Here is a 12,279-nt window from a genome sequence, read left to right as displayed (position 1 = left end):
TGTACCAGTGCACCCATTAAATTTTTCAAACATGTACCACGACTTACATTAGAATATTAGTTATGAATATTTTATTAACATTTTATTTACAAATAATGATAACATCTTTATGCACAAATTTTCATCATTTAAAATGAGTTAAAATCATAGAAGTGTGTATATACTAAAAAAATATATAAAACTTAAACCTTTTGAAGGATATATACATTAGTATTTTAGTGTTGTATATAATTATATTTAAACTTTACATTATCTTCCAAAAAATATTAATTTTCTCTAAATGAAAAATATTATTTTCACTAAATTATAACAAAATTTATAATAACTAAAAAAACCCAGTTCGCTATTTTTACCATGGAGGCGCTATATCTATAACCCAAACCCTACAATCTCCCAAACCCTAGCTTAAACCTCTCAAAAATGGAGGACACAAAAGTGATGAAAACCCAAAAACCCAAGAAGAGAGAAAGGCCAATTGATCAAGATTCAACCCCTAATCTTGACCCACTTAAACCCATGGAAAGAAAAAAGAAAAGAAAGGCTCTTGCTAAAGAAAAGCACAAATCTTTGAAGCCCATTTGTGGAAATACTCAAGATTTGATTGTTTTAATGGAGGAGAGTGATGGTGGTGAAGATGGTGATAATGGGTTGCCTGAATTGCATCTTGGGGTGTTTAAAGATCTTGGGAGTGGTGATGCTGGTGTGAGAGTTGCTGCAGCTGAGAGATTGGTGAGGGAGTTGAAAGAAGTTCAGAAGGTGTTTGAGAAGAGTGGTGGGGAGAATGGTGATGGGTTGATGTTGGAAGCTGAGAAAGATGATGGGTTGAATGGGTGTGCTCCGTCGGTTAGGTATGCCGTTAGGAGGCTCATTCGGGGTGTTTCGTCGTCTCGTGAGGTTTGTTTTTGGTTCTTGTTGTGACTTTTGGAATGTTTGTTTATATTGTTTGTGAAATTTGAGGTTCTTGGGAGAATTGATTAGCGGAATTGAAAAGATATGATTTTTTTTATATGTTTAGCTAGGAGACGTAATTAGAGGTTCGGTTTACTGGTTTTTGTGGAGAGTTTGGACAATGTATCTTTAGTATGCTTATAGATATTACTAGTCTGTGAAATTAGAAATTGTATTTTAAAGTATCTGTAAAATTAGAACAATTATTTAGAGGTGTAAGTCTATGTTCTTTTGTCTTGGTTCTTTATTAAGTAGCTTTAGCTTGTTAATGGAATCTCATTTCTTGTGGAATTGAATGCTTACTAATATTAATTGCTGTTAAAACCTCTCATACAGGGGATGTTTTATTCAGCATATTTTTTCCAATGTGCGTAAAAAAAGTAATTGTTTCTGCTTACTTCTATCCTCTAATTACAGTAACCAGTTCTACTTATGCTCTATTTCTCACTGAACCGTCAATTAAATATAGCAAACTTCTAGTAAAAGGTACCTTGGGTTTTTTCAGGTATGGGGTTCTTGAGTGCATGTTATTATGAATTTATATAAATAATAATGATATGAAACTGTAAGGGTAGTGTGTGTATTTAGTTAAATAAAGAAGATAAAAGTTTTATTTACTTTTATCTGTTGGGAGTTATGGTTATTCACTTGGTAAAGGTTAGGTATTTATCCTTTCATCTTTGTCTTTTCTTTTTGAGTGACACGTGAAATTGATAATTGGTGCTAGTATTATGCTAGACATGTTCTTAAGAAGGCATTGTGTGAAAGTTTTATTACCTATAGCGTGATCAGCATTGATATTGTCAGTCATGGAATTTAATGGAAAAAGTGTATCTTTTAATTTTTATACATTTTTTAGTATTCAAATTTAAATGAGTTTTAATTTAATTAATCAACTGTAGGATTTGCGATTTTACATGTAAGCTCATTGTTCCATAACATTAACTTTGATGGTTAGATAAATGGTTTCAACTGTTTATATTACAGGTCCATACTCGACATGATAGTATTAATAACTTTATGTTTTGTTGAATAAATCGTGTAACGCACTTACTGCTGTCTACAAATACCTCTCTGTGACCTAACTCTTTGTATAATCTGGCATTTTTCTGCAGTGTGCTAGACAAGGGTTTGCATTGGGGTTGACTGTTTTAATTGGTGCACTTCCTTGTGTAGAAGTTGACTCATTGATGAAACTGATTATTGATTTATTAGAAGTCTCTTCTTCAATGAGGGGTCAGGTATGTAATCATTTCTTGTCTTCTATATAAGGTTTAAGTATCTTGCAAGTCTTAGTTGCTCTTAATTTCTGCGCAGGATGTTAAAGATTGTCTCTTGGGTCGCTTGTTTGCATATGGTGCCATTGCACGATCAGGAAGACTAACCAATGAGAGTACCTCTGAAAAGAGTTATATTTTTGTTAAAGGTTTTGTTAGTTCTCTCATTGCCCTTGCATCCAAAAAGCAGTATTTGCAAGAGCCCTTGGCTGATAAGGTAGTATTCTATGCTGAACATTCTTTGATCTCTCTTATGAAAATTTTCATTTAATGCATAGCTACTTTTTGTCCTGTTGCAGTTACCTATTGAAGCTGTGTTGGAGCATATTATAGAAGCTCCTGGGCTCCGAGAATGGTTTGAAAAAGCCCCTGAAGTGGGAAATCCCGATGCTTTGCTTCTTGCTCTTAAGATGCGTGTGAAGATTTCTATCGACAATGAAGTCTTTGGGAAGCTTCTGCCTAATCCATATAGCTCTAGCAAGCTTTTTTCCACCAGCCATCTTTTAACTATTGCTAATTGCCTAAAGGTTGTATCTATATTTATTTTTGAACAAATTGAGACTAAAAACTATCTTTCTGATATGTATTGTTTTTGTATTACTGCATGCAGGAATCCACTTTCTGTCAGCCCCGAGTTCATAATGTATGGCCTACTTTACTTGACATTCTACTACCCAATGTTGTTCTAAAAGATGCAGACACAACATCCGGTTCAAATGTTGTGAAAAAGCACAAAAAGCATCGCAAGTCGAACTCATCTGAAGAAGACACTGAGAAAAATCTTCGTTGTTTCTGGGAAACTATTATTGAAGAATCCTTACTTTTGTCATCTCATGATCGTAAACATTTGGCATTTGACATTTTTCTTCTTCTCCTTCCAAGGCTTCCAACATCTTGTGTGTCAATTGTGCTGTCTAGCAAATTTGTCCAGTGTTTGATGGATGTACTTTCCACTAAAACCTCTTGGCTATATAAGGTTGCCCAGCATTTTCTTAAAGAGCTGTCAGACTGGGTAGAATATGATGAAGTTAGAAGAGCAGCTGTAATAGTATCTCTGCAGAAGCATAGCAATGGAAAATTTGATTGCATTACACGTACAAAAACAGTAAAAGATTTTATGGCAAAATTCACCACTGAAGCTGGCTGCATGCTGTTTATTCAGAACTTGATGGACATGTTTTTGGATGAGGGTCATGTCATCGAGGAGCCTTCGGATCATAGTCAAACAACTGATGACAACTCAGAAATAGGTTCTGTGGAGGATAAGGATTCTGCTTTAACACAAGGAACCTCTGATTTTTTGAAAACTTGGGTTATCGAATCTCTTCCCAGTGTTTTGAAGCATTTAAAGATTGATCAAGAGGCGAAGTTCGGTGTGCAAAAAGAAATTTTGAAGTTTTTAGCTGTCCAAGGTTTATTCTCTTCATCACTTGGAACAGAACTTACATCCTTTGATCTGAAGGAGAAGTTCAGATGGCCAAAAGTGCCAAACTCCAGTACTCTTTGCAGGATGTGCATCGAACAGCTTCAGTTACTATTGAAAAATTCCCAGAAAGGAGAAGGTCCTCACCCTGTGGTTGGGGGCCTAGAGGCAAACGATCTTGGATCTTATTTTATGCTATTTTTTAAAGCAGTACTTCAAATTCCTTCGTTGTCTCTCTTCAGAACACTGAGCAATGAGGATAAAAAAGCATTGGAAAATTTGCAAGCAACAGAAATTCACCTTTGTAGAGAGGTACTCCATCTTTTCCATTAGGCTTTGCAACGCTGGTTATTAACATTGAATAGGTGAACTCTTTTTGTAATAATTTCATAATGGCATATAGACTAGGAAGCACCGACACTCCAAAAAGGATGCCGTATGCGTGTCGGACACGGCTGACACGGCGACACGGCTGAGTACGTGTCCGACACGCCTCGATAGAAAAAGGCGACCGACACGGGTTCGACACGCGACCGACACGGCCCACAGACCCAGCCCATATAAAAAAGCCCAAAATCATCTTAAAAAGCCCAAAATCATCTTAAAAAGCCCAAAATCAGTTTTTAAAAGCCCAAACCATCTTATATTATCTCTAATTTTATGTCCCTTGATGAACCGGAAATGGAAGTTGTTCTTTTTACACAAGATGATCATTTGAATGAAAATGTAGAATAGATCTTATAGTAGTTTATCACTTATTATGAAGGAAACACTATTATTATTATAAATGAAGTTGTTCAATATTTGACATATACAAATCTTATATTTTATATATATTTTTTTTACTTTTTTTTGCCGTGTCCCGTATCCAGGACACTTTGATAATTCGTGTCCCGTATCCCGTGTCGCCGTATCAGTGTCAGTGCTTCCTATAGTTAAGAAGGGGAGCAAAGTGGAATGTTCAAATCTTATCACTTTCAGAATTTAAGAGACATTAATAATGTAGGTTCTTAGCATTAGACATGCATGAAAAGCTCGATTTCTTTAATACAGAACTATAAACATCTTACGTATAATATTAAATGTCTGAGTTTTTAAGAATCTTCATAGAAAGCTTACCGGGTCTTGGTCAAGTGCAGGAAAGGAATTGTGGTCTCAACACGGATGCACGTAAATTACGTTCTCTTAGGTATTTGCTCATCCAATTGCTGCTGCAAGTTCTTCTTCGTCCTGACGAGTTCATCGAAGCTGCATCTGAACTTATTATTTGTTGCAAAAAAGCTTTTCCCTCCCCTGATCTTGACTTGTCTGGCGATGATGAACCAGATTCTGATGGAACACCTGAGTTGATGGATGTCCTTGTGGATACATTGCTTTCTTTGCTGCCACAATCATCAGCTCCTATGCGGTCTGCCATTGAGCAGGTGAGTTCCAGAAACCCAAGGTTTGAATGTAATAAGTTGACTGATATATTTGGTATATCACGAGGTTAGCGCAAAATATGTTTGCACCAATGTTTTGGTTCAGAATTTATGTTTATTATTGCTGTTGAAGGATTTTTTAGGCGAGGTCTTTATGGTGGAGAATCTATGTTGGTTTCCTTAGCAATATATTCTTTACGAGAGATATTTAAGCTGAAATTGTGGATTATGTTCAGATTACTTGTTTGTCAACATGTTGCAATGAGCCTTGAGTTGAGTTACCTGTTCCAGGTATAGTTCTTCACCTCTGTATTTTAATTCTTGTAGGTTTTCAAATATTTTTGTGATGGCATCACGGATGATGGATTGCTTCGGATGCTGCGCGTTATAAAGAAGGATCTGAAACCAGCTAGACATCAGGATGTAGACAGTGAAGATGACGAAGAAGACGATGATGATCTTCTTGGCATTGAAGAAGCAGATGAATCTGATGAAGGTGAGACAGCTGAAACCGGAAATAGTGATGAAGAATCTTTGGATTCTGAGGCAGTTGATGGTGGTCAGCCAATTGGAAAAGAAATTTCTGATGTGCCGGATGATTCTGATAGTGGAATGGATGATGATGCAATGTTCCGCATGGATTCCTATCTTGCACAAATTTTCAGAGAGAAAAAAAATCAGGCTGGTGGGGAAACCGCTCAATCACAGCTTGTGCTCTTTAAACTTCGTGTTCTCTCTTTGTTGGAGATATACCTACATGAGAATCCTGGTAAGTTACTAGAAAATCATTCAGAAGCACAAGTCTATAATATTGATTTAAATTTGATTAATGTTGGTTGAACAACTTTGATATGGGCCTAAACTTGGAAAGCAGAAGATGGCAGGTTCATGAAATGTAGTTGAGCAAAGTTTGTCAATTCACAGAGCTAAAATTTGAAATATAACTTTTTAGAAAACAGTCCATTAAGTCATTAACTATGTCATAATTTATAAGGTGTTAACCCGGCAAGGATGGTACCCGGGTTTGCACTACCCATAATGTGACAGCAGCTGTATCACGGTTTGTCATATTGTCTCATCACTCTTATACAAGGGCTCAAAGGCATTAATCGTGTAATTGTATAGACTATTAGTAGTTTAAAACTAAAACTTTTCTAGAACTGAAAGTAATACGTTGGTGGTTGGTCTGAATTAATAGTTCATGTATTAAACATGGATTGAGTCCTAACTCTTGCATCAGTTGTATGTAGATTTTGTAATCAATCAAATTTACTAACTTATAACTTCAGACCATCTAGTATAAGACTTTCGGCATGCGATACTATATAGAATATCTACTCAAAAAATGAATGCTCTATTTTCCTCTATAATTGCAGGATAATATACAGAATGTAAGATTTTCTGCAAATACAATAATCATATTAAATTATCATATTTTTAGAGTTGGTGAAAAAACTATAATACTGAATCATTTTTAGGAATCAAATATTAGTCAAAGCATCTATTGCACTTTAATGTTTTGTCACGAAGTAAAATAGTAGGACATTTTTGCATGGGTTTTGTTTACACATGTTTAATCATCATACAGGAAAGCCGCAGGTGGTGAAAGTGTTCTCCTACCTGGTCCAGGCCTTTGTTAATCCGAATACGACAGAAGGTAGTGAACAGCTTGGTCAGCGTATATTGGGAATTTTGCAAAAGAAAATATTTAAAGCTAAGGACCATCCAAGAGGTGAAGCAGTTCAATTGTCCATGCTTGAATCTTTGCTAGAAAAGAACTTAAAATTGGCATCAAAGCCATTTAAGAAAAAGAAAACTGTGCCCAACCCTTCAAAGAAGAAGCAATCAGCCTCTTTTAACAGATACAAAATGATAAAAACCCTTGCTCAAAATTCGACATTTTGGATACTAAAGGTCATTGATTCAAGAAGTTTCCCCAAGTCTGAACTGCAGAGGATCTTTGATATCTTTAAAGGAGTTTTGGGGTCATATTTTGATAGTAAAAAGTCTGATTTGAAATGCGACTTTCTGAAAGAAATATTTAGGAGGCCATGGCTTGGGCATAATCTCTTTGGATACCTTATAAAGAAGTGCGGTAATGCAAAGTCAAAGTTTCGGCAAGTTGAAGCCCTAGCTTTAGTAACGGAGATACTGAAATCACTCGTCTCTGTTAATGCGGATGGAAGTAGCCAGGATCTCTCCAAAAAATTGCTGAAAAGTAATATGTCAAAACTGTGCCTTCTTGTGAAGGAATTGATGACTAATATGCCAGATAAGCAGGCTAAACGGGCTGAAGTACGGAAGTTCTGTGGAAGGGTGTTCCAAACGTTAATTAGCCTTAAGCTTTCAGCATCATTTCTCAAATCCTTAGAACCAGAAGTTCATGCTGCTTGTGAGGCACAACTTGGCGAAACTTTTCTTGCTTTGAAGAGGCAGGATTAGTATTAGATCAGGTGCTTGATAGTTAAATTTTTTGAGTGCATTGCCACCACACAGGCAATTTGTTGAACAATATTAACAGCTCCTGGTTCTCTTTGGTCCATCCAATATCCTTGTCATAAACTTAGCAACAATACGTGTTTTCATAACCCCAAGTACCTGTTGAAGAAATGTTCAAAGTTCTGTATGTTTCCTTTTACGCATTCGTAGTGTGGCTTCAGTAAGAATTCATTTGGCTGGTCTGCTATATGTGATCAAGACTAGAAGGATTGTACTTTAGCAAAATATATATTTTGCATCTTTATAGAAAGAAATTTTTGCAATATTCTAGCAACTTATGGATAACAAGTACTTCTGGTTTGAATGCTGTTGCTGCATGCGCGTTTGCATCACTGTTTATATAGTTTAACTTCCGCTTTTTGGTTTTGATGGTGTAATTTTTTTGAGGGGTATTCCTATTCCTTACTAGTAGAATAAACCTCATTTTTCTCACTGCTTTCCTTTCAAATTTTGCGATAGAGTAATGCTAATGCTCTCAGATTGGATTTTAAATGCATGTAACACATTGTCATTGGTTCCTATATTGCTTAGTTACCTATTAGCTATAGGCCTCCGGTCCCAGGGACAGTTTTCGCAACAAACAGTTTCTCGGCCGTTGAATGGTCTGCCCAGACCTGGTTCCCGGGTGGTACATATGGCCAATTGAGCCGTGTTTGATTTTCGGCAATATAGAATGCTCTATTAAATTTCCTTGGTGTTGATTACAATATCCGCTGATTAGCTCCCTCACATTCCATTTGTTTTACTTCTACAATGATTAATTATTAATATGTCAATAATCTTGAACTGCCGTGATGGTGTCAATAGGATAAATAAGCTATGTATGTAGAAGATTGCAGAAATGAGTATTCAGCTGAACCACACTTGGCACATTGAATTTGAAGAATAGATAAGGTTCAAAAGATAAACCTTCCAGTTATATAAATTCTATGTTTAGCGAAACAACATACGTTGTTGTCACCTGTCTATTTCAGACGAATCAGTCTGTTGGGTTAGACAATACTATCCAAGCAAGTTGTAATTTACTTCTATTGTTATTAAGTTTGGAGTGAGACAAATAAGTAAAATTTGACTTTAGAAACTGTCAAGCATAACCCACTAGAATTTGTGCCACTACTTTCTCTTTCACCTTACCTAGAGCAGAGTTGATCAGAGACCAGAAGTAAGGGTGTTCATGGGTTCACTAAGCCGACCAAACTAACCAAGAGATCCTCTTTTCGATCTTTTAAGCCGAATTAAATGGGGTTGTGTACAAGTTCCACTAGAATTTGTGCCACTACTTCCTTATTCCACCTTCCCCTTCCGGCTGAGTTCGTTTTATGGAAGAGCCGATCACGACCAAATGACTGATTATAATGATATAGTCCCCAAGACAGTATATGCTTTATTCAGCCTTGATCACCAAGATTTAACTGCCTACTACAACGGACACTCGGACATAACTGCCTACGACAACGGACAATCGGACAGTAAGCAGAATTGAGCGGCAAAGAAGCTCAAAATTTATTTAGTTTTGTTGGTAATCTGTACACGAGGGATATACCCTAGTATTTACATCTGAGTTCCTCCATCTACCTAAAACCGAAAAAAAAAAATCAAACTACACAGGCGCACAGTCTTTTGGCATCCAATGATGTGCTACAACAACAGACTCGACACTTCTGTAAGTGTTTTGCAAATGATACTTTAAAATTCAGCTCACTTACACCTACAAATATGAATATCGTCTCACAATGAGAATGTTATTTACCACAATCACATTCCGAGAGCAAAGTTCCCACACATGACGTAGAGGCTTTAGCCAAATTTCTATTCATGACTGCACTTCATCGTCTGCATCAGCATCAGAGTCACTTCCAGAACGACTCCCTGAATCTGAATCTGTTAACATAACATTGACTAATTAACTCTAGCAATAACCCACAAAACACATTTCAATAAAGAAACGTGGAACTTAGTATACCGCTTGAAGAGGAATCACTGCTGGAACTGCCTGAACTGCTTGAGCTACTACTTCCATTACCATTACCATTCATGTTTCCATTATCACGAACATTTGCACCATCATCTTTCTCAATTTCCACTGGGAGGAAACTGCTCTCAGGCATCTCATCACCAATCTCCAAGTCATCATCGCCATCTTTCTTAATCTTCTCTTCCACATCATTTATATCACTAGCAAGAGCCTAGAATTTATCATCAACACATGATCAGAAAACTAAAAGTATCCTATAAACATTTAATAAATTCTACGAACACGGAACAACTAACTAAAATTACCTCATCAGTATCAGGTGCAACCATGGGAGCGGTTGAAAAGTTCTCCATCAAGGCTTGCCTTTTCGTCTTGCTTTCAAGCTTCTTCCAATTTGTCACAAATCTATCAAGCTCCCAAAGAGTTTCTATATCAAGGGCCTCAATATCAAGCTCAATTTCATCACCTTCCTGCGCCAAACGCTCATTTCTTTTTCGTATAATTTGCACCAACTGTGGCATCTTCTCTTCAGGCAAATTCTGTAATCCAACTCCCAACTTTTGCTTCTCCTCCATTGTCATAGCTCTCTTATTCGGGTCCTTAGCTTTCGGCTTAGGCTGCTTCAATGTAGCCACACCTTTCACCGACCCAGTTGGCTTCACAGGTGTTGCTCTCACCGGAGATGGAGTCAAAACAGGTGACTGCATTGACCTAGGATCCGAATTTGAACGATTAGAAGCACTCGACTGAATTAAAGGCTCAGCAATACGCTCAGGCTCCGGCTCAGGCTTCATGGTTGGAATCTCACTAACTAAATTAGTTTTCGGCTTCTTAGGCCTCTCGGGAGTAGAAATCTCATTCCAAGAACTACCATCCCAATCATCATTCCCAACCCGAACCTCGTCCTCTTTCTCAACATTACTCTCCAATTTCTCCTGAACCGGTCCAAACATATCCTCAAACTGCGATAAAAGCTGAGCAGCCATCGAATGAACTTGATCCGTCTTCGGATTATACAACATTGCATTACTAAACGTCAACCTAACATCCGAAGCAAATTCACTAGGCGAAGAATACAAATTCTTCGACAAATTCATCTTCACCGTCCCTAAATCCATCGGTTCCTTAACAATATCATGATAATCATACAATCCCAATCCAACCGCATCAACCGGCTTATTAAAAACCCGACTAACCCTATTCCTCATCAATTTCGTCAAAATCTGCTTACACATCTTCATCAAACCCTCATCCCCTTCCATATTCGCTCTTTTCTGCCCCGAAAACTTCACATTCTTCCCCGAAAACCCCCCAAATTGTATCCGATCATTCAAGCTCCAAACTTTCTGAAGCTCTAACTCCAATTTCGCCCTCAACTCATTCAATTCAGTCCTCGAACACCCCGAAACATTGAAATTCACATATTCGCAGCAATTAAACCCCTCTCCTCTCGAAAAACTAGCCTCGATTTCTCGATTACACAAATAATCTTCTTCAGAAACATCTGGAGCAACTATAGGCACGTCTAATTGATGAAACTGCTTTCGTTTCGGCTTCGATTGCTTTCGATTAGGGTTAGGGTTTGTCGAATTAGGGCTCGAGTATTTAAATTTCTTTCCCATGAATTTACCTAGTGATGATGATTCGTTCCGGTCCTCCAAAACCGCCGACGCCATAAACCGGCACGAAATCACCGGGTTTTTTAACTTCTCCGGCGATTTGTTAACGACGTCGTATTTAAAAACAGAGAGCTTATATATTGAGCGAAGAATATGAAGGCTAGGCGTGGGGTTATATAGGGAATATAGATTTGCCCGTGAAAAGGACGGGCAGCATCGTGGCCGTTGAATTTAGATCGGACGGTTGGTGTTGTTTCTCGTTTTAGTTTTGCTTTGTGACCGGGCTACGTGGCACGGGCAGGGAAGTTTAATACGTGGCGAGCTGTGGTGGAGAGATGAGGTGTGTTATAGGATTTTTAGGAATGCTCAATGTTAAAGGAGGTTGATGACGTGGACAAGTGATTAACGTGGATTTGGTCATGATTTATAACATATCTGCATCATATTATGCACGGGGCCAAGTTTTTTTTTCTAATAAAAATGGTTAGTGTCGTGGTTTAGGGTTGTAATTCGAGCCGAGCCGAGCCGAGTTCGAGTTTTTTGCAGTCGAGTTTGAACTTTTTTTTATCGAGTCGAATCGAGCCTGAAAATAATCGAGTCTGAATTGTGTGTTCGAGCTCGGCTCGGGTAATACACGAGCCGAGTTCGAGCAGTTCACGAGTTTTCGAACTTAACGAGTTTTAGTGTTTAACGAGTTTTCAAGTTTATCGAGCCCTTATCGAGTTTATCGAGCCTACGAGTTTATCGAGTTTTTAACATATTTTCGAGTTATCGGGTTCTTATCGAGTTATTCGAGTTCTATTTTTACCTTCGTAAAAATATTTCTTTTTTGAAATTTTGACTTATAATTTAAAAACATTAGTTTCACTATTAATAACAATGAATAAATGTTCAAAATAACATACATGTGTTCTGAGGTAAATCTAACAACATATTCAAATACATGTATAAACTAGAAAACAAATAACAACACCTTTGTTAGTATAATTTTTCAAATCATATATTTTATTAATTTTGTTTAACTCTATCTTCATATTTCTTAAAAATGTACTTATTTTTCTATATTGTATATTGTATATCTTATATATATGATAAATAAAGTAAAGTGATAATTTTA

At 37.1% G+C, this 12,279-nt stretch overlaps 2 protein-coding genes across 2 annotated transcripts; one reads left to right on the top strand and one right to left on the bottom strand.

The window, feature by feature from the left end:
• The first annotated feature begins 359 nt into the window (after positions 1–359).
• On the top strand, positions 360–7,833 carry LOC141683346 (rDNA transcriptional regulator pol5). The gene is made up of 8 exons (XM_074488043.1): positions 360–894; positions 2,064–2,189; positions 2,266–2,442; positions 2,504–2,752; positions 2,836–3,960; positions 4,788–5,072; positions 5,397–5,838; positions 6,658–7,833. The coding sequence occupies exons 1-8, from the start codon at positions 421–423 to the stop codon at positions 7,509–7,511; spliced, it is 3,732 nt and encodes a 1,243-aa protein (XP_074344144.1). The 5' UTR covers positions 360–420; the 3' UTR covers positions 7,512–7,833.
• A 1,205-nt stretch (positions 7,834–9,038) lies between these two features.
• On the bottom strand, positions 9,039–11,316 carry LOC141684044 (transcription factor GTE7-like). The gene is made up of 3 exons (XM_074488870.1): positions 9,849–11,316; positions 9,532–9,754; positions 9,039–9,449 (listed from the first exon to the last, which is right to left on the bottom strand). Exons 1-3 carry the CDS (start codon positions 11,217–11,219, stop codon positions 9,382–9,384), a joined length of 1,662 nt encoding a protein of 553 aa, XP_074344971.1. The 5' UTR covers positions 11,220–11,316; the 3' UTR covers positions 9,039–9,381.
• Between the last annotated feature and the right edge of the window lie 963 nt (positions 11,317–12,279).

This window comes from Apium graveolens, chromosome 9 (genome assembly GCF_009905375.1).
Source record: "Apium graveolens cultivar Ventura chromosome 9, ASM990537v1, whole genome shotgun sequence".
NCBI lineage: Eukaryota > Viridiplantae > Streptophyta > Magnoliopsida > Apiales > Apiaceae > Apium > Apium graveolens.
The sequence above is the reverse complement of the archived record's forward strand: the minus strand, read 5'-3'. Positions and strand labels throughout refer to the sequence as shown.